The sequence below is a fragment of the Triturus cristatus genome, chromosome 2_1, assembly GCF_964204655.1.
Source record: "Triturus cristatus chromosome 2_1, aTriCri1.1, whole genome shotgun sequence".
Lineage (NCBI taxonomy): Eukaryota > Metazoa > Chordata > Amphibia > Caudata > Salamandridae > Triturus > Triturus cristatus.
In genome coordinates this window covers 290,572,980-290,600,900 of record NC_140581.1, presented here as the reverse complement: position 1 = coordinate 290,600,900, position 27,921 = coordinate 290,572,980, and the positions used below count along the sequence as shown (strand labels likewise).

The window sequence follows — 27,921 nt, the reverse complement described above, 5'->3', positions numbered from 1 at the left end:
GAGAAGGTCGAGTATATTCAGGGCAATTATCTCTGTACAATAGGACATGTCCACACTGTCTAAAAATTGTCCTCAGTTCAGTTTTGCATCGAAATCTTTCTGCATTTTGCTGAGCCTTGAGGGGCTGTAGTAGACCCTGTGAAAATATTTTAGTTGGATAAGGCAAAGTCTAGTTGAGATCACTAGTGTCCTTGGACCTTTCTCGCTACCTTCCAGTCAGCCTCATCTACCTTCCCCACAGTGCCCCCATAGGTTTGGGGGCGTTATTTGCCATTGATCAATAGATTCTGTAAATACCCTTAACCTCAATGGCAGATATTGTAACCTGTTCCTATAGGGGGTATGAGAGGCAGTTTAAGAAGAGCGCCTTTTGCGCTTCCAGTGGATATCACAGTTGTAGGTAGCATAGAATTGCCTGTACTGTATGATGTAGATCTCCACCAACAACATGAAGGGGTGTGTGTGACTCCCCTCCGAAATATGTCTCAACCGTAAGATGTCAATGAGGTCCCTAGGCTTAAAGCCATTTAGCTTCACCATGTGTTCGAACCAGGAGCCCTCCCTTAATGGCGTTTCTGCTGTGGAGACCTTATCCCATTTGATCCATTAGAGGACTGGGTGCCAACAGACCAGGGATGTTGCGGTGGTCGGGGGAGAGTTTGACATGTCATGTGTACAGCCCGTACAGCAGGCGAAGGCGCAGTATGCCATGCTGTTCAATGCATTCCAACTCCACCCTTACCATTGGGTCATCATGGTCAGAGAAGAACCATTCATTTATGGGGAGAATGTGACTCGCCCGGTATAGTTGGATGTCTGCTACACCCAGCCCTCCCACCCCCCTTATGGTGGTAGGGCAAATTTCCTGTATAAGATGCACAATTGTTAAGCTGCGCATAGAAACCGTGAAAAAGGAATGCACCAGTTTGTCAGGGAAGTTTTGTAAGGTGTAAAGTAATTGGGAAAGAGAGATAATTTGGAACAAAGCTGCCTTTCCGCTATGTTGATCAGCAACAAATTCCATGTTTCAGTGTTGTGTTTTATTCAGCGGAGTAGTGACGCGATGTTTAGATGCCACACCAGTTGTTTATCCAAGGTCACCTGCATGCCTACGTATCTGAAGTGTTCAGGGACCCAACTTAGGGGTGTATATTTTTGATAGTTGGAGTGATCTCCAGAAACTGCGAAATATGTAGTCCTCATCTAGTTTAGAGATAAAGCATAGGCCTCGTCGTAGATTTGTGGTATATTCTTTGAGTTGCATACATTTAGAAAACAAAGTTATGTCTAAAAATTAGCACCAAACAAACCCACCTCATCCTTTCAATTTATCCAAATACAAGGGCTAGCACAGGCGACATCTCACACCATGCTAGGATTAAATGATTTCTTTGGAAGAAAGGAATTTTCTTCCCCTTATCCTCTACCACCCCAGGCAAATGTCTCACATTGGGCTGCCTTGCTTTTATTGGCCTAGCCAACCTACCACAGCAGGTGTAATGAGGAGTAAAGGTCAAATTGCGTGACACAAAAATCAAGGATTTTTCTGATGTGTACAAGATATACAAGGTAACTATAAAATGACCTATAACAAAATGATGTGGTCAATAGGATTGCATACTGTGATGGTGTATAAGGATAACTGAGCCTTGCTATACGTCATGTTAAATAGATTTTTATATGCGTCACACTATGTGTAATGGGAATCAACTCACAATTATATTATTTTAAATTTATTTGCTGCCATTTGTTCCTCCTGATTCCCTTACATTTATTGGCCATAGCCTGCGCCTATAATACCAGCTAGTCTTGATCAGAACGTGCTCTAAGATGAAAAGTGGTGAGTGAATATACTTACCTGAATTGAATGTGGAGTGATTTAAAACTTCAGACTCTCCACCATTTTTGGTCCTGCCGAAGGCCATAAGACCCGAAGGGGATATTCACTATCGAAACATGCAACCAGACCGCCAGGTGTTGTGGACCAGTGACTTATCCACTCAACATCGAACCTTTCTTTTAACTTTATCCCTATCCTGTTTACTTTGTTCAACAAACTTCTGCCGCCGGAAGGGAGATATTTTAAGCTCTAAAACCCCGACAATCTGGTGGTCACGCAGTCTGTTGAAATATGTATATGTGTCCAGATTGCTCATTTGAACCAGGTAGGGCATTTGCCAGAGATTTGCAGGAAATAAGTGAATCACCATCCACACGACACCTTTCTATATTAGACATAAAAATCCCCAGATCTGACCAAAGGCCTTGAATTGATTCCAACACCTTGCACTGCCAATGGAGGTTAGGACCAAATGTTGTGGAGACTGAAGCTCAGCCACAATGCATGGAGATCCTAAGAGAACAACCAGCAATGAATAGAGGAGCAAGGACTGGGCTGTGCATTTCATAATACTTGTGTACTAGATGTCCATGAGACGTAGTGTGAAAAACAAGCAGCTTCAGATGGAACCTGGCCCAAGTCAAAATGAAAATACATGCTGCCAGGTTACCGATGAACAGGAACCTGTTCCAAGCAAGGAGGCCTTTGAGGTAAGATCTAAGCCTATCAACTCTGACAGGAGGAAAAATACACACACCACAGAGGTGTTGAAGAGGCATCCATCAACTCCATCTTTAGGCATAGTAGCAGATGGTATTTGTTCAGAATCAGAATCCATCTGAAAGCCTTATCATCGAACACACTTGTCTAGTTCCGGGCAAGCAGACCATTCAAAGAATGTACCAGGCAATCATTGAAGTACATAATATGTGTGAACATGAATCTTCCATACATGTAGAAGCCCACCAGAGGGGCTAGTATCATTGTGAACACATTAAGAGACGCTATTATCCCAAAACAGAAGTGCTCAAAAATTAAAGAAAGGAAAAATTAAGGCTCTTCTAATATTGATAAGGCACTGGATCATAGAAGTAAAACTCCTCCTGATCTACTGAAGATTGAAAGTTCCCTGGAGCCACCATTGAAATGCTTTTGTGTAACAGTGTAATTCAAAAAGAGATATTCTTTATGAAGGCATTCACGCCCCTTCAGAGTTATAATGGGACAAAAGGTACTTCCAGGTGTGAGTACAGGAACGAGATTGGAGTAAACTCCTGAGTTCCCACTCCTCAGCAGGGACTGGTAAAATCATCCCCTTTGATAGGACATCCCTTGCCAGGGTATAATGCACACACTTGAGACTAGTGGAAAGCTTCTTGGGTGACTCCTAAGTGTCTGTGACACGTTCCTTCCATGTCCTTCCGCTTCACAAGGAGAGATTGGGAAGGTGAAGGGCCATATACTGATGAGGGCAGAAAAGAGGTTGGACATCCTCTGAAAGTTTGATCGGACATTCATCCCTCTAACACTCAGAGGGGAAATAACCCTCTGGTGTGTTTAGAGGGGATGACTGAAAATCTTAAGCAAGTGACACTGACACCACTTCTGGAGCCTTAGGTGTATGGGATTGGTTTTTTCTACACCTGTGTCACCAAATCCTCTAGTTTCCTGCCCAGAAAGTTTATGGGGCAGGAACGGAAGCTTGAGATATAACACTTTTTGATACGCTTTGCCTTTCCAGCACCTCCTCTGATGTTGCCAAGGGGATAACGCAGCCAAATCAGCCACGAGAGCTGCTGCCTGAAGACCACCTGCCACAACATGAGACATGAGTTTGAACTGTTTATCTATTAATTGATGGACCAGACCACAATCCTCCCCAATCTCCAGGGCACCCAAAAGTGACTGAAAATCAAGGAGCAGTGATTGAGCAGTGTATGCAGCATATGCCTCGATGGTAGGAGAATCAAAAGGAGAAGCGTCTTTTGGAGTAACATTTGTGTACCCTGCCAAAATGGGAGGAAGAGAATCAGTGTACAAAGTCTCAGGGAAATTTGATCAAAGCCCAGAAGGAAATAAAGCTTCAGCAAGATCCGGAAGGGGGGGGGGGAGACAAACAAAAGCCTCTATCTAATGCAGTTTCCAGAATCCTCAACACAAACCTCTCCCTCTATTTATTGCTCACTGTCGCCACTGGAAGATGCCCTCCCTCTATTGCTCACAGTTGCCACTGCAATCTTGAGACTGAATGAGCAGGAGCAGTTGACTGGGGCTTGTTTAACCCTGATTCGACATTAGCCTCAATAGGCTGCTTTGTTCTGCTGACATAGACATCAGAGGATGCCCAGAAGAAGAGACAGGAGGAAGAGGCATATCACCGTCTTTTGACGATCTCAGCTAGAAGGAGGAGAGCTTGATGGGCAAGAGTAATCCCTGAGATTGTTGTGCTTCTTCCTAGACATGGTGCTTATGTCCTAGGGAGTGGGAATCCCCCCTGGAGGCCTAGGCAAGATACCGATGTGGGAACGTCACTGCTCCACTGTTGCACAACAGCAGCAGATAGCATAGAATGACAAACAACCTCAACAGCAAAAAGGATCGGACTCCCCGTGAAACGCAGCCCTTTTAGTTAAACTAGATGTTTTCCCACTCCTGCCGAAGATCTGCAGACCTGGAAACTCACAAATGGAAGTCAATCCGAACAACCTGCCCAGCAGCCATCAGCCAAGGTTGATGGTCCAGCACTTCATCTTGAACGTCCTGCAATGCAGGAGGAGGCCGAGTTGTGGAGGCGAAGAATGCTGCCATCTCTCGCCGGTATCTGCGATGCCCAATGCACCTATGGCTAGGCCTCCAAAAGGCAAGAGTCAATGACACCAGAAAACCTTCACTGCCCAAGCCTCCACAATTCAGGGTAGCGGTCATCTTCTTTACATGCGCCTAACGGATGTATGTCGTTACAACGCACACTTTTACAACGCATGCACTTACAACGCATTTTTTACAACGCAACATCCACTACAACGCATTCCAGTACATAGCATGACACTACAACTCATTTTAAAAACTACCTTTACAACGCATTCCATTACATCGCATACTACCTTTACAACGCATATCATTACAACGCATAATATTAAATTGCATTTAAGGTAAGTATTGGATAGTATAGGGGTAAAAATTACTATTCTAACTCCAGGGGGTGCAACAGTAGGGTAAGTGTTGGATTGCGTTGTAATGGTATGCGTTGTAAAGGTAGTATGCGATGTAATGGAATGCGTTGTAAAGGTAGTTTTTAAACATGCGTTGTAGTGTCATGCGATGTAATGGAATGCGTTGTAGTGGATGTTGCGTTGTAAAAATTTTGTTGTAAGTGTAGTGCGTTGTAATAGTTGCGTTGTAAAGGTTGTTCACCGCGCCTAACATCAAGGCTAAAAAAGACACCATTATTAAAGTGCTTACAGACTGACCCCATCATCAGGATAAAACAAGATGTGATGATGGGGACAGCTTCCTATATAGGAAAAATGTGGTAGGTGAGGAACTGCATGTAACAAATATTACAATGCTTGATTTCCGTTTCTAGAGAGAATAAACCTGATTCAGCAGAACTGTGAGCGTTTTGATTTCGGGTCACGTCTTCTTGGGTGATCTCCCGATGACACTTGTCTTTTATCATATAATGCTTCCTAAAAATCCAACAGCTCAATTACTTGTGATTTGATACTTTATGATGTTTACAAACTGCTGTTGTAAGGTGGCCACGTTATCGAGACAGGTTGTACTTCTTCCCACTTAGTGAACACAGAGTGAAACATATGAGATATAATGATAGAGGCGGACTGATCCCTTTACTGAATGTACTCCTTAAATCAGCTCTTAGACATTGGAATTCAGCAGAGTCACAATATAACAGCCATCAGACCGCACAGCACGGCCGGCACAGATAAGAACGGTGAGGCGGGGTGAGGCGGGGTGGGGGGGGAGTCGACAGATGACGGGATAGGTAAAATTAAATTAAAAAAATTAATAAAACCACTTACCTTGTGCTCGCCGCATGGCTGAGTCTAGCGGTGCGGCGAGCGCAAGGGAAGTGGTTTTATTTATTCTTTTATTTTATTTTACCTATCCCGTCATCTGCCGACTCCCCCCCCCCCTACCCCGCCCCACTGCCTCACCACTATTACCTGTGCCAGCCGCGCATCCATTTGTCATGGGAAAGAAGAAAGCAGAAATCTGATGCATGGGTGAGCAAGTTTCATTTTGCATGATAGCCTGGGCAGGTGTATGATTTTCCAATAACTAATATAACTTTACATTTCATACAGACAATGATTACTGAAGCCTATTTAACCTACTAGCTCTCCCCCTACTAATCCCTGTGAATAAGCAGATGCAGCCTCGCCCTCGCGCTAAAGGCACTACCTGCCCCCTCTGTGCTACATGCTCGGCTGGCACTTAATGGTCTTTAGCTTTACCCTCACTGTCCCACTTCTGTTACCCCTCTGTGCATGGCCAAAGTCTTATTCTAATTCGGTTACTGGCATGCCCTTCGACCTTCTTTTCAATCTATTTCCTTTGAGTAAATGGATAATTGGTTACCACACTGCTGAGATTCTCCATTCATCCATTAAACAGCCCAAAAACTTGTCATTTCCTCCTAAAAGCAGATGCACATTCCCAGCCTGTACCATCATTCTCCTTTAATACCAAGCTTAAAGGCTGAAGAGAGAACAATATTTTCTTTACTGTTCTGAAGCAGTGCAAAAAAAGTTGCAATTTGTAGTCTGTAAATGGGATTTTTCTCTGGAGCCAACTATATTTAAACTAATGGGAAATTACCCAAGTATTGCTGAGCACTTAATAGTATATTTCACTTTTTCTAAGCAATGTTACCACCTCCGCCAATTGATGACGACATTTACGATGGGATTGATGAACCAACAGACATAAGGTAGGTCTATTATTCTACGAAAGTATCTAAATTGAACGTGTACATATATCTATAAACTGCCCGCGCGATAGCACTGGCTTGGAAAATTATCTGTCCTTGTCACTCCGCCACCTAAATAATGAGTGCCCGATTTGGGCACACATAGGTGAAATTTGCATGACTTGTGGGCAAAAATTCCCTGATCCTCATGATTGAAAAGCGGGCATATGTTTTCTTCGAGGGTGAAAGTGAATCATATTTTCCAAAATTTCACAGGAGTGTAGGAGACGAATTTTCCTCACAACTAAATTTTCAATGGAGAAAAAAATATGTGTTTTCAAATTTCCGCCAGGCATTGGCCAATGGATTGGACCATAGGCAGGTAGTCTACTGAAGCGTGCATGGCGAACAAGAGTATGCCTGAAAATGTAAGACTAATGTATATTTCTTGGCGTGCTCATAATGTATTTTCGAAATTACCAAAAATTATGTACGCACTAGACAAAGGCCTACCATTCTTAAGTTTACTCACTTTAGGTGAATCAGGCCCCATGTACTTAATTTTAATTATTTTTTTTTGTCAATCTTTTTTATCAAGAAAACAACATACAAACACACAATAATACAGATGCAGTGTGGTGCGATAATCAACGTTCACAAATTATCATAATCAGGTAATACAATCAAATAGAAAATTATCACAGGGTCAGTGGTGGAATCATCTTTTTCATAGCTTCCCTTGTGTTCACACATCACACATCTATGCTGACCAACAGTGCTGAGGGGGAATCAGCAAAAGGGGTACAGAGGAAGCCCCTACTTTCATTCCAGGGGCCCCAAATTCTCATCCATTTATGTGGGCAGCCCCGACTTTCATAAATAACTTTCTCTGCCTACATACACCAATCCATATCGGACTCCCACTCAGTGTGTCGTAGTGGAACTCCTCCCTTCTATGTTCTCGCTATATTGCGCTTCGCAACCATACAGCCCAAAAGAGACCCACAACTTCCCTGTTCGGGACAGATCCGTGGCCTCCCAGATGTTTAACAGGCAGAGTCGAGGGGATGCATCAATAGGTACCTTACTTATCCGGGACATATCTGATATTATCTCCGCCCAGTACCCCCTAAGGATCGGGCACTCCCACCATTGATGTATGTAAGTACCAACGTGACCGCATCCTCGAGGGCAGGTCGAGGAGTCTAGGAGCCCCATCCTGACCAACGACGAACTAGTATAGTAGACTCGGTGAAGTAATTTAAGTTGAATAAGTTTAAAACGGGAATGGATTGCCACCTCGCGAGGGGAGGCGAGGGCCTCCTGCCAGTCATCCTCGTCTATATTTCCTATGTCAGCCACCCATTTCAAGTGAGTTCTCTCCTGGGTATCTGGCGTGTTATTCAGGATTTTACGATAGGGTAATGAGATGGCCTTCTCCTGGAGACAGTCGTCCAAACGTTTATCCAGGCCCCATGTACTTAACCTTTTTGACAACTGTGAATGAATCTGTTTTGATGGGTGGGAGTGCATTGGCCCATAATGTACAACCAAATGCATAGAAAGATTTGATGCCCCAGACAGAATGGTGGGCAGAAGGATACCTGATTTATCACTGGCGAATTTCATCCTGGAGTTGACCCACTGGGTGTGCTGTTTTTCTTTCAAACTGTGCTGTTTCCTATTGACTGGTCATACTAAGCGTAAACGTTGCAACCACTGTTAGGTCTATGGAAAAACTTAAGAAGTGGTGATAAATGTATATTATAATGCAGGGAATGTCAATATGAGACTTCATAAGTGATAACTGATATAGCACATTAAGTGCCGCATACCCCACTGTGTAGGATCAAACAGGGATATGCCAAGACTGATTTGGAGGGCAGATTTGGATCTGCCATCCAAATCGGTCAAAGATTTAGGATGCTGAAGTACGGTTTGGTTATCAATAACAGTTATTTAATGAAGCACACATACACTGTCAAGGAGCCTCTTGCCACGGTTAGATAGAGAACAGCCATGATTTAAGAGACTTTCTTTCTTTAAGAAGTTCCAGAAACACCTGAATCTCAACGGGAAGGACTTTCCATATATATAGGCTGCCCGAACCCTGAAAGATCTGAAGCTCTGCATCTGATACTTAACTTTGGGAACACAGAATAATGGGTGGGAAGAAGATCTGGGAAGACACAGACATGTATTCCTGGAAATGTTTGAGCCAGGCATTTTGGACCATGAGCATGGTAATTACTGTGCATAATGCAGGTTCTGTAAAGTGGGTTACCTTGTGAACAGGGCCAGTATACATGCCAAAGATGATTAGAAACATGATCAACTTTCCTGACATTGCAGAGCGCTCTAGCAGCAGTGTTTTGAGTCCAGTGTAGCTACATTGTACATTTCTTTGGCATCTGGTTGTAGAATTGCTGAAATTGAGTTGAGACTGTATCACAGCATATCATTACTATAGGCCTGATTTAGAGTTTGACGGATGGGTTACTCTGTCAAAAACGTGACAGATATCCCGTCCACCGTATTATGTGTCATTGGATATAATTAGGGCTCCTGATTTTATGGTATTTATTTTTTTAAATTTCAGTCTGTATTTCTCCATATTTATTTTTGGGTAATTTGTTTTCTGTATTTATCCACATTTATTTGTGTTGCAAGCAAAAGAAGACACTTGTTGTAATCTCAGTTCTGTATTAAATGGTATGCTCCGCACACCCCTCTGTTTCCCACCCTGGTGGTATGTCCCTTGAGAGGTGACAGTAGAATGTTGAGGTGAGCTCTTCAGTTCAGGAGAGTGGATGACAGGAAATAAATGCTTTACTTACCTCGTCTTCTTGACTTCATGGTTTTCTTCAAACTACAACACTGGCGACGTCTCTGCGCAGGGGGCAGCCTGTCATCTCCCCTTTCGTTACATTCTCTCCATATTTGCTGATGAGGACGACAGGAAAACGTTTGGGGCAGTTTGACTCCACGACGAACCTACGCGACGAAGCGTAGCAACCGGGTCATTGACAACCTCCTCATGGTGCTCTCCGCTTATCCTGTGGTGGAAACCCGCCGTGGAACCTCCGTCTCCTCAGCTGAGGAAGACTCTGCCTTCGTCATCCAGTCAGCGGCGCGGAACTCTACATGTTCTAGTTTCCCCCAGGCGTGTTGACACTAGAAGAGTGTACGTACCTTGGGGTTTCCCTCAGTCAGCTGTCTCCAACAGGAAAGTTCACGTCTTCGCCTCATCGAATACAGCGGCTGTGAGGGGACACGCCTCCTGTCAGCTGCCGGCGTCTCAGTCAGCCGGCAGGTTCTGTCTTCGCAGCGGTAAAGTTCACGCCCTCGCCTCTTTGAGTTCAGCGGCTGTGAGGGTGACACGCCTCCTGTCTGTTACCGGCGTTTCAGCTGTGCCAGCCGGGACCACGGTGAAGTTGGAAGTCGACATACTTCCTGTCAGTTCCAGCGCTTCAGCAGTTTTGAGACGATTCCACGGCGAAGCTGGCAGTCGACGCCTCAGGGCAGATCACCGGTGTTCCAGTCAACATCAGCTGGGTCCTGCCTCCGTGAATCGGAAAGTCACCGATCTTCGGTTTCTGCGCAGCGGCCTGCCAGCCAGGGAGAAAAATCGTCTTTTAAAGTAAGACTGTTCCATTTTCTTTGTTTTGCTTCCACTGTGATGGGCACACATTCCACGTGCCTTCTAGGAGTTCTACGATGCACACCCAAAGAAGGAAGTAGAACCCCTGCTTCTTGTACTACAGTGCGTTTCTGTTCTGTTCTGTGATGCGCACACACACACTGTAAGCTACGCTAATTAAGGTCTCCTCAGCTCAGGTTTCCCCAGAGTCCCACAACCTTATATTGCGCAACTAGGGGATTAGCGTGACTTGGAGTATCCCCTATACAAAGCTCTGTTAGTGGGGTTTTAGCCAGCGGGTGATTGACCGCACGGTGTTTTCCCACACCTGCCAGACAGGTTACGTCAACCAAGTACCTTCCAGTTCACACAATATGGGTACGCCTGGCATGAGCCAACCTCCCTCATTTTTAAATGATTGTGGTGATCCAGAAATACACTGGAAGGACTGGACTAAGCTGTTCGAATCCTATTTGATTGCGATGGGTGGAGAAAGGTTTTCTCCGTTGCGTAAACAACACATACTACTGCATAATTTGGGGGTGCATGGTCGTAAAGTTTACGAAACTTTACCTGAGCCTGAACTGGAGGAAGAGGATGATGCTGATGCGTACGACCTGACACTGATGAAATTAGAAATTCATTTTGGAGACAAGGTCAACGTAGTGCTTGAACGCCACAAATTCTTTAGCAGAGTACAAGGAAAGAGCGAATCCATCAATAATTACATAGCGGCTCTTAGAGGTTTGACGCAATTGTGCGACTTTGGGGAGCTTAATGATTCTTTAATAAGAGACCAACTAGTAAGATGTACTAACAGTGGGAAAGTACAGGAAAAATTACTTGCAAAAAATCCGTCCTTAAAGGAGGCCGTTGCCATTGCCCAATCTATTGAGCACACGGCCAAGTGTGTTAGAGAGATGAAAGCAAAGGAAGAAGTGGTCGCCCCCATTCAATGTGAAGAAGTTGATGGAGAAGTGCTGAAGGTGCATAATAGGGAAAGTGCGAAAAATCTATCCGTCCACAAGGAGGGTCAAAATTTGAAATGCTACAGGTGTGGAAGCAGCAACCACTTAGCAAATAGCCCATTTTGCCCAGCACGGAGTATTATGTGTAAAAAATGCAACAGAAGAGGGCATTTGGCCAGAGTATGCAGGGAGGGGACTAGTAATACTTCCAGGGTCAGCAATCCCAGTGGAGAAACACAGGCAAGATTCGTTTTCCAAGTCAAGGACAGTGATGAATCGTCCAAGCCCAACTATCCCAAATGTGTAATACATATAGACAACAAAGCCATTGAAGTGTTTGCTGATTCGTGTTCCCCGTATACTCTAATAAATGAAAAGGACTTCGGGGAAATCCTAGGTTGCAGCAAAAACATGCTACATCCCCCTGACATTTCTCCTGAGGGGTACACTAGAGACCCCATTCCCTTAGTGGGGATGTTGAATAGCCACATAGAATTTAAAGGCAGATCTATGATGGGAAAAGTGTATGTGGTTGAAAGAGGGGCGAACCTTTTGGGTTGGCAGCACCAAAAAGTACTAGGTATCATCCTTGATCCTAATAACAAGGAACAAGTCATTTTGGTAGACACCCTTGACAACAATGAATGCTATCGTCTACAAAAGGCCTTTCCTGACCTGTTTACAGACAAACTAGGTAAACTGAAGGAGTTCCAGCACAAAATCAGAGTTAAGAAAGGCGCAAAACCAGTAGTTCATAGGGCGCGCCCCGTGCCGTTGCGCTTGAGAGAAGTTCTAAAAAACGAATTGGACAAACTATGCGACATGGGGGTTATACAACCCATTGATGCATCTGAATGGTTGGCCCCCCTGGTTTTAGCGTCCAAGGCCAACGACAAGGGTATCCGCGTGTGTGTTGACTTACGCAGCCTAAACGACAACATCTGGGTGGAGAGGTTTCCTCTACCCAACATAAATGAAATGTTGAGCACAATGGGTAAAGGGTGTTTGTTCTCAGTCATCGATTTGTCCATGGCCTACCACCAAGTCGAGTTACACCCCGATTCTAGGCCGCTAACGGCGTTTTCCTCGCCGTTTGGTGCTTACATGTTTGTAAGGATGCCGTTTGGTTTAGCCTCGGCGGCATCTATCTTCCAGAAAGTGATGCAACAAGTGTTGGAAGGTGTCAAAAACACGTTATGTTTCCAAGATGACATTTTGATGTATGGGGCTACGGAAGAAGAACACGATGCCATTTTCAACACGGTGTGTCAAAGATTGACCAGGGCGGGGTTAACCGTGAAACTGGAAAAGTGTAAAATTAAAGTAGACTCTGTTGACTATTTGGGTCATACTATTTCCAAAGATGGGTTCAAACCTAAGTATAGTTTGGTCCAAGCAGTTATGGACGCCCATGATCCTACCAACAAGGAAGAACTTAAATCATTCCTAGGTCTTGCCGAATACATGTCTAAATATGTAAGGAACTTTGCTGACATGTGTGATGAGTTGCGTGACATGCTAAAAAAAGACAAGGAATTTCTGTGGGAGGAAAAACACAGCATGGCGGTTAAGGCAATAAAGAAGAGCATTCTTGAGTCACCTGCGTTGGGCGCATTCGACCCATGCAAGAAAACGGTCCTGACCACAGATGCTTCCAACAAAGGGTTGGGAGCAATGCTATCTCAACATGAACAAGGGAAGGTCACCATTATTGCATTTGCATCACGGACGCTCAACTCAGCGGAGAAGAACTATTCCGTGATTGAGAGGGAGGCTTTGGCGTGTTTCTGGGCAGTGAACCATTTTAAATTTTTCCTGTGGGGGATACAATTTGTCATACACACTGACCACAAGCCTTTGACCTTCATGTTTTCACCAAAAAATATACACAACAATTCCCCACGAATTGCTAAATGGGTCCTGGGGTTACAAAACTATTGCTTCAAGGTAGAGTATTTACCAGGTCCAAAGAATATAATTGCAGACTACTTGTCAAGGGCACCCCTGCAGGAGTATGCAAAAGAAGAACAGTTAGACGCTCCTATTTTTTCAATGCATCTTTCTTCCTTGTCAAAGGAAGAGTGGGAGAAAAGCATGGCGGGGGACAAGGAAATGAGTATCCTCAGAGAGCTAATTCTCAATGGTTGGCCTGAACACCGTTCTCAAGTTCCAGAAGAAGTTAAGGATTTCTGGGAAGTGAGATATGAATTATCAGTTATGTCGGATATAATACATAGGGGGAAAAGAGTTGTTCCTCCTTACAGCATGAGAAACAAAATAATTGACCTGGCCCATGAGGGCCATTTGGGGAGGAGCCTGACCAAATGCAAAGTCAGGAATGATTTCTGGTTTCCAAAGATGGACTCCATGATTGAGATTAAAGTAAAGGAATGCAACAGCTGCGCTAGTAGTGATAAGAGCAAGGTTACACGTAAGACACCTTTATCCCCTGTAGAAGTGCCAGAAGTTCCGTGGACCAAATTGGCAGTCGACATAATTGGTCCCATGGAAGTTCTTGGCACCCAGAAGAGGTTTATGTTTGTTTTGGTGGACTACACGTCACATTGGGTAAACGTAAAGTTCACACCGCAGACTACCACGAGTAACCTCATCACATTCTTGAAAAATGTATTTGTATATGAAGGCATTCCGGCAACGTTGGTTACAGACAATGGAGTGCAGTTTACCTCAGAGGCCATGACCACTTTTCTCGAAGAGTTGAACATAAAACACGAGAGAACTGCACTCTATTGTCCGAGAGCTAATGGGTTGGTGGAGAGAACTAACAGGTTCATAAAAGAGCACATTCAGTTGGCCATTGCTAGTGGGTTCAACGTGGAAGATTCCCTGAGAGAGTGCATTTGGGCATACCACACTACCCCCAATCTGGTCACGGGAGTGTCTCCGTTTGTCAACTTAAGGGGAAGGGAACCGTGTACCAAACTAGTCCCGCATTGGCTGGGAGGTGGAAAAATGGTGAACCCAGACCTGGGGGTCAGTAAGCAGCTGAGATCCCAACATCAAAGTAGGTACAAGGGTTGGTATGATCATAGTCAGGGAGTCAAAATACAAGAGTACACGAGGGGTACCACTGTAGTTGTAAAGAAGCCCACACATGTACAACCTGGGTTGAGCAAGTATCAGACACAACAAAAAGTGGATAAAGATGGCAAGAATGTGGTACGCCTAGAGAATGGTCAGACGTGGAGCAAGGACAGAATCGCTGTGGCATCGCAACTGTAGTTGGTGTATCAGGGATGCCAAAAATGCATATGTCATGTTATGTTTTCACTTAATACATATATAGGGAGATGTGTTGTAATCTCAGTTCTGTATTAAATGGTATGCTCCGCACACCCCTCTGTTTCCCACCCTGGTGGTATGTCCCTTGAGAGGTGACAGTAGAATGTTGAGGTGAGCTCTTCAGTTCAGGAGAGTGGATGACAGGAAATAAATGCTTTACTTACCTCGTCTTCTTGACTTCATGGTTTTCTTCAAACTACAACAACACTGCAGCCAGTATTTTTCCACATTTATTTAATTAGACAATGCACACTTGAACTCGGTTGTTATAGGTATATATATATATATATATATATATATATATATATATATATATATATATATATACCAAATTAAATAAACACAATACATTCACTTGAACACTTTGCCATTGTAGGACAAGAACATGTGTATTTCAAGAGACTTTGAGGACATTGAGGCTCTTTCTGGTTGTTTTATGCCTTTATGCAGTCTGGTCTCCGGACATCAGTACAAACTAGTCAGAGTACAGACTGAGGGACTCCCTATGTCCTAGTTATCCATATGGTCTGTACAGCTTAACCCCGGATAGGACTACTGATCTACAACTTTATCAACTGTTTAACACCCTTCACTTCAGAGCAAAAGTCGTCCAGGGAACAGCTTGCCGCTTATACCCGTTACATGAGCCATCTTTTCACTTTAAGTGATTTGCCTAGAATCACGGGATGGGTAAGTAAACACCAAGACTCAAATTGTACTTTAATTCCTCGCAATTCTTCATGTTTATCATGTCCATCTTGAATGGTTACCTTTTGCTTGGGGAGGGTTTTTTCTCAAAGAAAATAACGTTGATGTTTTACATCTTTGTGCTTTTTTGCCTGTTTTGCATAGCACACACACAAGGCATTGAAGCACTTGACATGAGCGCCAGTCCGATCACACAAGATCACTCTAATTTCTACAGGCACCGGTAAATCAAGTGATTTGCCCAGGATCACAGGATGGTGAGCAGCTGCCGAGATTTGGGCCTGGTTACTCAATTCAAGATAGATAAGAGTGCTGCCCGTGAAGGCCCAGTCTTAGGGGCTTGACCAAATGATAGAGCCCTACTTGACTATGCCCTTGAGCTGTCCCTTATTGGCAACAGTTTGAAGTTATTAAGAACTCCAGTAGAGGGACGACACTGCGTAGGACTCGAAGCCAGAAGGGATTTTTTTGTGGTGATGCTAGAGAGGTGTTGCAGATAACCCCTACTGCTTAAACAATTTTTGAGTGGGTTAGGACAGCACCCTGCGTTATCACTGTTGGCACAGTCACTCAAGGTGATATAATAATGACCTTAGCACTCCTTGAGAATTTCCCCCAAACAGGAATGGTAGAGATAAAGAGATGTCACCATCTACCTCCTCTGACATCATGATGACCCTCCTGGTATCGCTCCATGCCCCCTGCACTCAACTTTGCAAATTATCCAGGTTAAAAGTTTCCTTAGTGTCCATTACTTGGCCGTGACATCACTATGCCAGACACTGTGATGGCCAATACCCATGCTGTGAATTTAGAGTGTCCTGGGTCCCCTCCCCACTTACCCATGGTGCTCCCTTCTTTTCCTTTCTAGTGATCCACACAGGCACCGAGTCCAGAGAAAGAGCCAGCTAATTCCATCCTAAACAGCCGAGAGTGTGCATTCAAAAAAGCAGATAAGCACTCCTGGCCTGCTGTTGTCAGGGCGGAAGAGCCTCACTGGAAACAAATTAGTCTCACTCAGCAGGGGAGTGCTTAGAGTGATTTAGATGGAAGAATCGTGTGCAGGAGAATCTGGCAACGGTTTCAAATTTCTTTCTGCAGCCCCTGTGAACCTCAGACACAGATAGACACATCGCCGGTTTGTCAATATTTTTCCGTATCTATTTATAAATACAGACAAAGGAAAACATGTTTTCCGCCTGTATTTATTTGTAAAAAACTGAAAACCGGGAGCCCTAGATATAATGCAGTTTTAAGATGGTGTACGGGATATCTGTAATGTTTGTAACGGAGTAACCTGTCTGCCGAACTCTAAATCAGGCCCTTAGTGAAAAAAATATAAGGATGGAAAAGCACAAGGCTACAGCCGTAGGTTAAAACAACAGGACTGGGCGAAAATGGAAAGATCCCCACCATCAAAATCGCTAGATTAAGGACTATTTGTACCACTTTTGGGCATGGGGCAAGTGACTGTGGCCAGAACCTGGTTCCCCTGTGAGAAACAGGGAGAGCTTTGCGGATGGTCATCGATGTAGTGTGAAGAGCAGGCCGGGCATCGTGGACAGTCGTTTCAGTAGCACGAAGATCCTGTCGGGCATCACTGAAAGTCATTGCTGGAGCTTCGCATTGGTGGTCAGCGTGTGCTGTCGATGCTGTAGTGTGAAGTGCAGAACTCACATTGCCAGGTGGTGCTGATGGTCACTGTGGGACAAAGAGTTGGTTCAATGGAGCTTCACATTGGCAGGCTGTGCGGGTTGCAAAATCTTGGTGCGTATGGCAAGATCTTGCCGTGAACAGGCTCACTCGCGTTCGCGAAGAGCCTAAAACATAAGGATTTCTTATTTGATTTGGAGAGCCCAACTGAGGCCACACCTAGAGTCCAGGGCCTGAGGAGCTCCTCTTTGGAGTCAGGAACTCATTCCAGCAGAGGCCAGCAGGGCTCAGGCAAGTCCAGTTGCAGGTCCAGGTAGCAGAACAGCCGGACAGTTTTAAGGAGCCTCTGGAGCTTGTTATGTTCATGTAGATCATAACCGGAGGTCAGGTACCTGACCCTTGGAGTCACTTCAGCCTGGGATGAAGGGTGCATGTCCAGCCTTCCTTCTCAGCAAGTATGGCAACAGAGTAGTAGGGCAGCAGGGTGGCAACCCATTCTAGCAGCAAAGCAGCACAGCAGACCTTCTTCTGTACTATGCACAGTTGTACAGGAGAGTACTGAAGTGTGGGTCAGAGGGTTTTATTTTTATAGTTGGTGCCTTCTTTGAAGTAGGAGAAGTATCTAGAGACTTCCATTTGAAGTCCTTGACTATTCCTGCCTCCCCTGTCCTGGATCCATACTGGCCGCATGAACAATGCACGGTGAAAAGTGATTTGTGTGAAGGCAGGGCACAGCCTATTCAGTTGCAAGTGGGGCTGTGCCACCTCCACCCCCCCCCCCCCCATCGTGTCAGTGGATGGCCCATCCAGCCACACCAGTCCAGTCCAACTGTCAAATGCATCCAGTCATGTCACCCAGGAGTAGTCTGCAGGCACCGAAAAGTCAGGGCAGGAAAATGCCAACTTTCTAAAAGTGGTGTTTTCAAAATTGTAACTTAAAATCCGGCGTTTCAATGAAAGAAAATTTGTAATTGCAATTTCTCAAACACCAAACATGAAATGTTAACCAACTCCCAATAAAAGTTAGCACCTTTTGAATGTACTGAGGCAACCCAATGTTATCCTATGATAGAGGTAGGCTTTACAGTAGTAAAAAACAAATGTATGGGTTTTTCACTATCAGCACATGTAAAACTTAAAAGTACATGTCCAACTTTTTAATTACACAGAACCATGACCTCTAGGGTTGTTTAGGGCCTACCCTGGGTGACTTATATGCATTAACAAGCATTGGCATAGCCAATAGGTCTTGCCTTTTGGACCTTATAAGTGTTTAGCCATGCAACAGTTGATGTTGTTGCTGCATAACTAAATACTAGACCTATTGGCTATGCAAATGCTATTTCACTCTGTGCACTAGCTGAGAATCTCGGCTTTTGTTTTCTCGTCCGGAAATAGTTGTAATCTTGTGGCTATCTTAACACCTGGTCTAATTAACCCACCCCACCACCATCATCCTCCTCCTCTCGATTGTTCGCTACAAGCGAGGGCGCTATGCATTCAGCCACTCATCCTGAATTACTTTACGCGCTGAAACGAAGAGCAAGCCCCTTCCTTTTGGGCTGTGGAGGGTACCCCTTTATTTCTTGTCTACCAAACTTGAACGAAGGAGATATTTACGCTGACTCAAGTCACTGTTACCTCCTACTTGCTGTATGCAACAAAAAAAAGTATGTAATATCGGGGCTGCTTTCCTTTCAGATGCAAGTTCAGTTTCGTCATCCGTCTGGCATCACAGCACCGTAGTAACCAATAAGTGAGGCGCCCCCGTGGGATCTCGAGAGGCAGCAGGCACTCAGCTTAAGGAGCTTCTCCTACCACCTACCCTGCAAAGCGGGGTGAATTTCCCACTCTCTGGTTTTCTCTGTGGTCTTTGTTGGACTCTTGTCAGGCAGTTTGCTCTAGTGCCAACCGGTCTATTGGAACCTACTAGTACGTGAGGCGCTTAGATTTTTGTGCATACCTAACCCCAAGCAGCTAGTACCTTTGTTGTTCAGGGGAAGCTGGCGCTGAAAGTAGTTTTTGTGCCTCTCATACTGCTCATTATCTTTACGTGTTCTTATAGACTGGCATTTTGCGTGTCTGTATATCATAGCCATGCTTATTCCGGCAAAGCACTACTTCCTTTTCCGAGCACTATAGTATCACACATGCCAGTAGACCTGATTCAGCCAGGGTACTCCTGGTTTATTTTTGTAAAGATCTCCCACTTACCCCTTATAAGATGTTGTCAAGTATGTGGCATTGAAGTAGTTCTGTGGTTTCACCTCAAATATAGTAATATGGTTCAGTAGGCCCCTCGGAGTTCCAGTGCCACTGCACCAGCTGCACCAATGGTAGCCACGCGCTATTGATAGACTTGTGCAAGAATCAGTCTTGACCCTGTTTCTCAGGGTACCAGGCCAGTCCGAAATGCCAGGCCAGGTCCTCTCTGCACTGGAAACAAGCATACAAGGACTGGTTTCGGACAAACTGTGTAAGCATCTGTCTTCTAGAAAGAAGGTGCGCACTACAACAACATCCTTTATTCCTCAGATGTACAACAGCTGCATATTAGACTGTTGCAGCAGAGCACCGCTGTGCAAGTACCATTGAGAAACAAAAAACAGACTTATGTTTGCTTTTTTGGGATAATGAGGCGATTCACCAAAACTTCCGTAAACTGGCTTTTCTTGATGTCTTATACCTTCCTGCGCACCCTAGCGGCGGTGTGCAAGCTTCCACCGCAACACTCCGGAAAGCTTGCAAGCATCCTTCAGCAATAAAGCTAGCATGCAAGAGGTGGCAGCTGCAAAAGCACACAGCCTGCATACCAAAGACTGCAACTGTTTCAGAGTGCAAGCAACGCTTTCATACCCCCTGCTGCTCATCCGGCGAGTCACGGGAAGCAACAGTGGGCAATCTTACTTCGGGTGCACGTGCTTGCTTCCTCCACAGACGTAGTCCACATGCAGCTGCAGCGTGACTGTTAACACCCCCGCTCCGCCTCCACACAAACCACAGGTGCCGCGCGCCCAGGCTGGGTAAACCTCAATTAGACTTGTTCAGCATTGCGCACCGAAAGCGAATGTGAAATGGAGAAAGGGGATTTGAAATTAGGGTGTTTTGTGATTGAAGTTTGTGTTCAAATATGGGGTCGATTGACACTTTTGTTTGTAGATGTGATAATATGCAGGCAATGAAGTGACTGTCCGAGCTCGTTCCAGTCGGTAGGACTTCCTGACGTCACTTGCTGATCAGAAGTGAGGTAGTATGAACGAGCACATTACGCTTGGGGGGTGATATAAGGATGCTGTGAGTACAGCCTCTGTGCCCCAGCGCCATAGAGGGCAGTGTGTATTTGGTGTTACTGTCCAACCCTGCTGCCGAGTCGCTGAAGGCAGCACAATTCCTGGATGTAACTGTCATGGCTGCCAATGGGGACTCAAGGAGCTATTGACGAAAACAAGGTAATTCTCGAGAAACTGCGTGATGGTGATGCGTGTAGCCATCATTCCCTTGCGCGGAGTCATCTCTGCTGTCCCCGCCTGGCTCGGGTCGCGTGATTTCTTCCCCGTTTCTGAGTATTGAATCGGTAAACTTTGGGTGACTTTCAATCCTGCCAGGGTCGAGTGATGGTTAAATAGAAAAAAAATGAGCAGCAGCCATGGCAGAAGTGTCATGTGACATGGCATAGTCTGATGGAGTGGGAGGGGAGGAGTGCAGTCCTAGGGAGCTCGGGAGCGAGCAGCAGCCAGCTGGCAGCCTGTGCACCCCTGCTCAAGGAATGTGAGGTATACAGCTGGCACCCGGCCACGCTGCTGCTCGCTCCCGAGCTCCCTAGGCCAGGGGAGAGAGAAGGCGAGACATGCACCCGCCTTTGGCCAATTGCGTGCTGTCTTTCTTAGAAAGATGCACGCAAAGGCCAATAGCATGTGATGAAAAAAAAAAACCACACGCGCGAGCGTGTGGTGCGAGTTGAAAGTCCTTACTAGAAGTCCTGCAGAGCAGCGCATGTGCGCTAGCTCAGGCGAGACCTAAAAAGGAAGGTTTTGATCTAGGAACAGGTTTATTTTGTCAGGTCAAAATGGTAGTTTAAACTGCACGCATAGTCTACAATGGCAATCCTGAGATGTGTTTGAAAGGGCTGCATTGTGGGTGGCGTAATAAGTGCTGTAGGCCCACTAGTAGCATCCAATTTACAGACCCTAGATACATGTAGTACCACTTTATTAGGGACTTGTAAGTAAATTAAAAGTGCTCATTGGGTGTAAGAACATTTTACCATGTTTAAAGGAGAGAGCACAAGCAATTTAGCACAGCTCTGAAAGCCAATAACATTGGGTTCAGAAAACATGAAAGTGAAGGCAAAAAGTTTGGGAGTGACCCTGCAATTATGGACCAATCTAACATGAACCCCCAGCCAAAGACTAATCAATGCCTTGATGGGCAACCCTACTTACGCGATATGGGATGGACAAGGGCACTGTTATGCAGGGCTCTTGTCAGTTCTCCTCTCTGAACTCAGTTGGATCCCTCTGGCTACACCTTCCTGAGCACTGAACTAGCCCATGGGGAGCCCTTGTCCTCACTTGTGAACCCTATTCTGTTTAACACCTAACCATAACTTGCTCACAGATGCATCCTAGTAAGGAGAGAGTACCACCATGGGCAACACAGTGATGTGACCCATTCCACCCCTTTAATCAAACTTTTGCCCCAAGCCAATGAAAATTCTGCCCATAAGGACAGCAACCATCAGAGGCCACTGTCAGTGTCAAGAGCCTGGCCCGAACCATCCACTGCCAGATGGACGCTACAAGTGGGGACATAAGGTGGGCTTCTTATCCAGCCTTGGGGCTGACAAGGAGTTCTCTATAGGCTACGGGGGTTCTCTGACCTCTGATGTTTCTCCAAGTGGAGGGGCAGCAGGCCTGGGATGTTAGGCACCCTACTTCCACTTTACCCCGCACCAGTCAGGGGTGGTATCTTGACAATGACTTTTCAGTCCAGGGTCTGTACCCTGAGGATGAACAGTAGACAGGGGTGAGCTCTCCCTCACCCAGCCCCTCCAGCTGGGCTCCCATACCCTCCGCTTAGGAGTGGTAACCCCAGAAAACTGAACAGTCAGGGCGCTCTGGGCGGCAGCCCCCCCAGCTTTCCTGACACTGGGGGCAACTCATTCCCCAGAATGCAGTCTTTGGGTATCTGGCGACTATCTATGAACACTCCAGGGCTCACAGGGCTTTCGGGTGGAAAAAGTCCTGGCCCCGGTCCTGAGCTACCCTACACGCCTGACCGGTGTACTGCTCTGAGGAAACCAGCCATTCCACAATCATGGTGTAGCTCCATTGCCCCTCAGCGCAGTGACAGGAATCCAATCCACTTTCACCTGGTGGAAATGAGAACTCCCACCCTCAGGGATCACAAGCTCACTCTCTAAGTCTATCTCTCAGCTAAAAGAGATTATGATCTATGACCTGCCCCAGGGGGCTACTTCCCCCTACGTCCACTTTGACCTCCTCTATAGAGGTCCCACCAGTGGGTGGTTTCTTAGGGCAGACAGAGTCCCCCTGCTTGCGTCCTAACTGGGAACACCCAAAGAAGCGGGGTTAAAAATGTGTCATCCTGGGCAATCGCATAATAGAACATCCCCCTGTTTCTCAGAAGTGGCTTGGGAACCCTTTCCCCCTACCTTACTCTGGGACTTGTCTGGGTCATGTTTAACCTCCCCTTCACTCTGCTAGGGAGAACCAGACCACCCTTCTTGGGGTCACTTACAGGTACTTTCTTGTGGACACTGGTACTCAGCAGGAAATCTGCCTCCTTAGTAAGCCCCCTGTATTCAGTGAGCTTGCAATCAATCAGGTATTGGTGTAGCTCTGCAAAACAAAGACTGAATATGTGCTTTCTTGTCACCAAGTTGTCCAGACCCTGGTAATCATTTACTTCACTGCCCTTTCACTCAACCATCCAGTTTCTTACAACCGGAATCTACACAATCCACCCAGGATTGATGGGACACCTTCTGGCTGTCCCTAAACTTCTGCCTGTACATCACTGGGGTGAGGACATACTTCCTGACAAGGGTATCCTCATAGGGGATGCCTCATCCTGTCTCCCTTCTCTTGGGCCAGTAGGGCATCCTTCCCTTCACTAGCTATGTGCCTCCAGAGACTGACTCCCCAATTCTTCTGAGGGTCCCTATTCATCTATAGAGCAACCTCATAGGCTTCAAACCGCTTGTCGATGTCATCTCCCACAGCAAAGTTAGTATCAGATCCTTTGGAATGTGGACCCTCTTGTCTCCAGAGGACACTGCTGGTATGTTGCCACCATTATTACTGGACTTCCACTTGCCTAGCTCTTATGTCGAGCTCTCTAAAGCTCCTTTCATGAGCTATTTTTCTCTCCTCTGCCTCCATGACCAGTTTCTCTCTTGCCAAGGCTCTTCCAGACGTCCTCTCCTCTGCTTCCATGGCCAGGTTCTTTTACTCCATCTTCAGCTTGGATATCTACATTCTAAACTCCCTGTCAGCTTTCTTGTCTGCCAGCTACTCTGGGGGCAGACCTTGGGAAGATGCACTGCTCTCCGCTCTGGCAGGGAGGCTCCAATTCAGGAGACAAGTCATCCCCCTCACCTGAATGCTGCATCTCAGGACTGGTATCCAGGTCCTCTCCCTGCCATCATCCCCTTATGTTGCTGTAACCAGTGACTGGTGGACTTCTGCCCAGGTTCTCAGCACCTTTTGGAACTTGAGTATTCTGGTATTACTGTTGGCTGGATGTCCCATCCCGTTGCAGAACTCTTTGAGTTCAGCCACAGTGTAGGCATCAAAGTTGGCAAGCTCAAACTCCATTCTTGAACGTGTAGTTTCAAGCACAACAGTCAAGTAGAATGAGAGGGAATTTGGAAAAACCAAAAGGTAATTCAAGGAGGATTTAAAAGAAACTCAAAATGTTATCAAGTTGTTGATCAGGATTTTAGTGTAACACAAAATCACTGTATGGCACTGCGCAAGTCCAAATCCTCACTTCTGAACACCAGTCTTGGAAATTAGGCTAATGGTTGAGGGGTGTGAAACACTACTCAAGCATCAGCCACAATTTCTGTCAGGCTGAAGTCACTAGCAAACCCAAAATGAACGGGTGCATGACACTCTTGAATGAATGTCATTTGGGAGTAGTCAGGGGTCGTAGCTTCGACCTCTAACTTGCTCAATGCTACTCCTGGCACTTCCTTGGAGACCCCAGAGGGGGCAAACCTTTTGCCTCCTTTGAAGACAGGGGTCGCAAAGAAAGTATCAGGGGTAGCAGGGAACAAGTTAGAGATCAGAGCTCCGACCCTGACTACTCCCAAATGACGACCATGTCCTCTGGTAGCTTGGCACAAATCAGTTAGGCTTACCTTAGAGGCAATGTGTAAAGCCTTTATGCAGCACTTCAAACAGTAATAAAGTGAAAACATATCACAGGAAAAATTCCACACCAATTTAGAAAAATAGACTAAAATGTAATAAATTACTGTAGACTAAAACGATAACATTCCAATCAGTAGAACCAGAGACATGCAATTTCAAAGATTTCAGGTAAGTAAAGTGCCTAACAGTACAAAGCAACACTCGCTGTTATCTGGTCGTGTGAGACTGAGTGAAAGTCACAGGTTCAAGCCAACCACAACGGTGCACAGGTCAGATATAGGCAGCAGGTTAGTCCCGCTGAAAGATTTACCATCAAAGTCCAGCGTAAAGAGTTCCGTTTACGGCCGCAAGGAGAGTGTCGCGGATGGTTGTCGATGTTGGGCGAAAAGCATGCCCGGCATCGTGAACTGGCTGCTATCCAAGCAAATTAAATATATTTAAGGTTATATATATAGTTTTACCATTTGGAAACATGACCTGCAGCAAAGGCTGCTTCAGCACATGTAATCTAAAATCATGGTATGTCCTCGGGCTGTTCCGGCATCCTGAACCGGACAAAGCTACTGAAAAGTTTAGTGACTTGGCTTTATTGTTGGCTCCATGAACTGGAAAAATGCTCGTCCTCCAGCTACCATCAGATAGCACTCAACCGCTATTCAGAGGCTGGATATTGAGAATCAACATCTACCAGTAGCGGCTCCTGGAGGGAGTGCTGCGGGGTGGTAGGGTGGGGGAGGGGCAGGGTGGGTGGATAGTAAACTCCAGCATACGGCCGATTGAAGTTAGGTAAAGAAAGAAATAAATAAAACAAATTAAATTGCGCGCGCTGCAAGTGTTGCAATGCGTGCAATTTAATTTGTTTTATTTATTTATTTCTTTACCTAACTTTTACCCCGGAGTTTACTACCCCCCACCCTGCCCCTTCCCCGCTCCGCCCCACCCCCTGCAGCACTCCCTCCAGGAGCTGCTACTGACATCTACACAGAGAACTTGCTCATTTTAGGAAATATTTCATCGCTCGAAGCTGGGATATAATGCCGGAAGCTCTGAAATCATATAGCAAGGACGATGCACGTCTGCCTTGACTCACCCCTAAATGAGTCCCTGGTGAAACTCATGCTTGACCACTGCACATATGTTCTACTGCTTTAATTGTGTATCATTGACAATTGTCATTAAAAGGGGGCTGAGTTGTTGCTGTCATTTATTCCATAAAATAACACAATTCAAATCCTTATGAAGTGTGTGACACTGATCGACTTGAGGTGAACTAACTAGTAAGTATAGTGGGGTACCTACAGGGCTAGAAAGGGGGAGTAGTTTAGTATATCAGTTCTTTAGGTGTAGATGTAAAATGACAACAACAACAAAATGGCCTAGTGGAACTACCTGCATTTTCGAGCAGTGGATGAGTGAAACATTCATTGTATGCTTACAATGTATGTTGTTTGGAACATGGCTTGCTGATCTGGGCTCCTATAAAAAAATATTTATATAGGTTATGTTTAATAAGTAGCAGGCACACATGCATGATGCACTCCTACATTCCATAACTGTACTCTGTGCAACTGTGTAGGGACCCTTCGGAATTCCTCTCCTGAGAACGGAGGACCATTATCAGTTTTCAATGTCTCTGGTGAGCCCCATGCTGCGAATATGTCGTCCAGAACAGGTAATGTTGCGGCTGCTGACGTTGAGGAGACTGATCTCACAATGGGGAATCTGGAGTATTCATCTATTATGACCAGTAGATAAGTTCCCGCGTCTAGAGGTCCAAAGAAATGGGCAGCCATTGTTGTCCATACAGCCCTTGGCAATTCCGACAAGTGCAATGGTTCTTGTCTTGCTGGCGGACCTGTTGTCTGACAGAGGTGACAGGCCGCAATCGTATCTTCGACTAGACGGTCTAAACCGGGGAACCACACTTTTTCTCTCAGCAACTTCTTTGTCGCCACAATGCCCCTGTGTGACTCGTGTGCAATGCTGACCACTTGGAGCCGTAGTGAGCTTGGAATGACTATCCTGGTGCCCCGCATTACTATTCCACTATTTGTCTCTGATAGCTCCCCGCTAATTTTCTGTAGAGCTAGCATCTCTTCCTTGTTTACTCCTCCCTTCCATGTGCAGTTGTTGTTGACATGTCTCCACCTTTGTTGCCTAGTCGTTTCTCTGGCCGCTCGGAGAGTGTCATCTTTTTCCGTTTCTCTCTCTATTTCTGTTAGAGTTACTGGTGCAGTCGTGCTTTGCTTTAACACGAAGTTTAAGTATTCTTCTGCCATTGAGGCCTTTTTTTCTGCATGCGGTAGTGGATGCCGTGACATGTAGTCTGCTGGATTATGTTCTTTCCCTGGTTTGTGGACAATTTTGAAATCGTAGTCCATTAGCCTGATGCCCCAGCGCTCGATGCGGGGCGGCATCTTTGCCGCGGGGTTGCCGTAAATTGTTACTAGTGCTTGGTGGTCTGTCATGATGGTGAACGGCTTCCCGTACACAAACATGTGGTAATGCTCGCATGCCCATACCACCGCTAAGCTTTCTTTCTCGGGCTGGGCGTATGCCTTCTCAATGTCTGTCAGGCTTTTGCTGGCGTATGAAACAATCTTCCTTGGTGACTCCTTTCCTGGCAAGTGTTGTGCTAGTATCGCTCCTAGCCCCACTGGGCTGGCATCGACCGTCAGCTCGGTGCAGAGCAGAGGGTCGAAGTATGCGAGGTGCTCCACAGTCATTACGGCCTTCCGTATTTCTTCGAACGATTCATTGCATTGTTGAGACCAGACACATTTCTGGCCTTGTTTCGTTTGTTCTCTCTGCGGCGTGCTCACCGTAGCAAAGCCTTGTATGTATCTGGCACAGTAGCTTGCCAGGCTTAGGAATGATCTTATTTCTGCCACATCTGACGGTGGCTTTGTGTTTTTCAGCGTCTCTACTTTGCTGGGATCAGGCCTCATCCCCTTTTTCGAGAATATGTGCCCGAAGAATATCAGTTCTGTTCTCCCTAGCTCGCATTTTTCTCCATTCAGTGTTAGCCTGGCCTGCTTTAGTTGTTTGCACACTTGCCTTAGGGCGCCATCGTGTTCTTCGTCCGATTTCCCAAACACTAGGATGTCGTCACTGTAGTTGAAGCTGTTGTGCACTGGTTGTATCACCTGTCTTATTGTCTCCTGAAATATTTCAGCGGCTGACGAGATACCAAAACTGAGCCTTTTGTATCTGAATAGTCCTAGGTGTGTGGAGAACGTCGTTGTTAGAAATGGGATTTCTGGTTGGCTAGGGCTTGCGCCAAAGCCAGGCAGAAACCACCACTCTAGTCAGGGCCAGGAAGATACACGCCAAAGATAACCCCTGCTCACCCCCTTGGTAGCTTGGCACGTGCAGTCAGGCTTATCTCTGAGGCAATGTGTAAAGCGTTTGCGCGCGCACCCAGCAACAACACCCAAGGCCCACCACAAAGGAAACTCCACACAAGGTATTATATA

The 27,921-nt window shown here is 45.8% G+C and overlaps 1 protein-coding gene across 4 annotated transcripts in view; it reads left to right on the top strand.

Moving 5' to 3' along the window:
* Window positions 1-27,921, top strand: part of FYB1 (FYN binding protein 1) — a 667,308-nt gene that overhangs the window by 540,217 nt on the left and 99,170 nt on the right. For all 4 annotated transcript variants that reach the window (XM_085631140.1, XM_085631135.1, XM_085631137.1 and 1 more), the window contains exon 11: window positions 6,728-6,794. In XM_085631140.1, coding sequence (XP_085487266.1) covers window positions 6,728-6,794 — 67 coding nt within the window. The remainder of the gene's footprint in view (window positions 1-6,727; window positions 6,795-27,921) is intronic.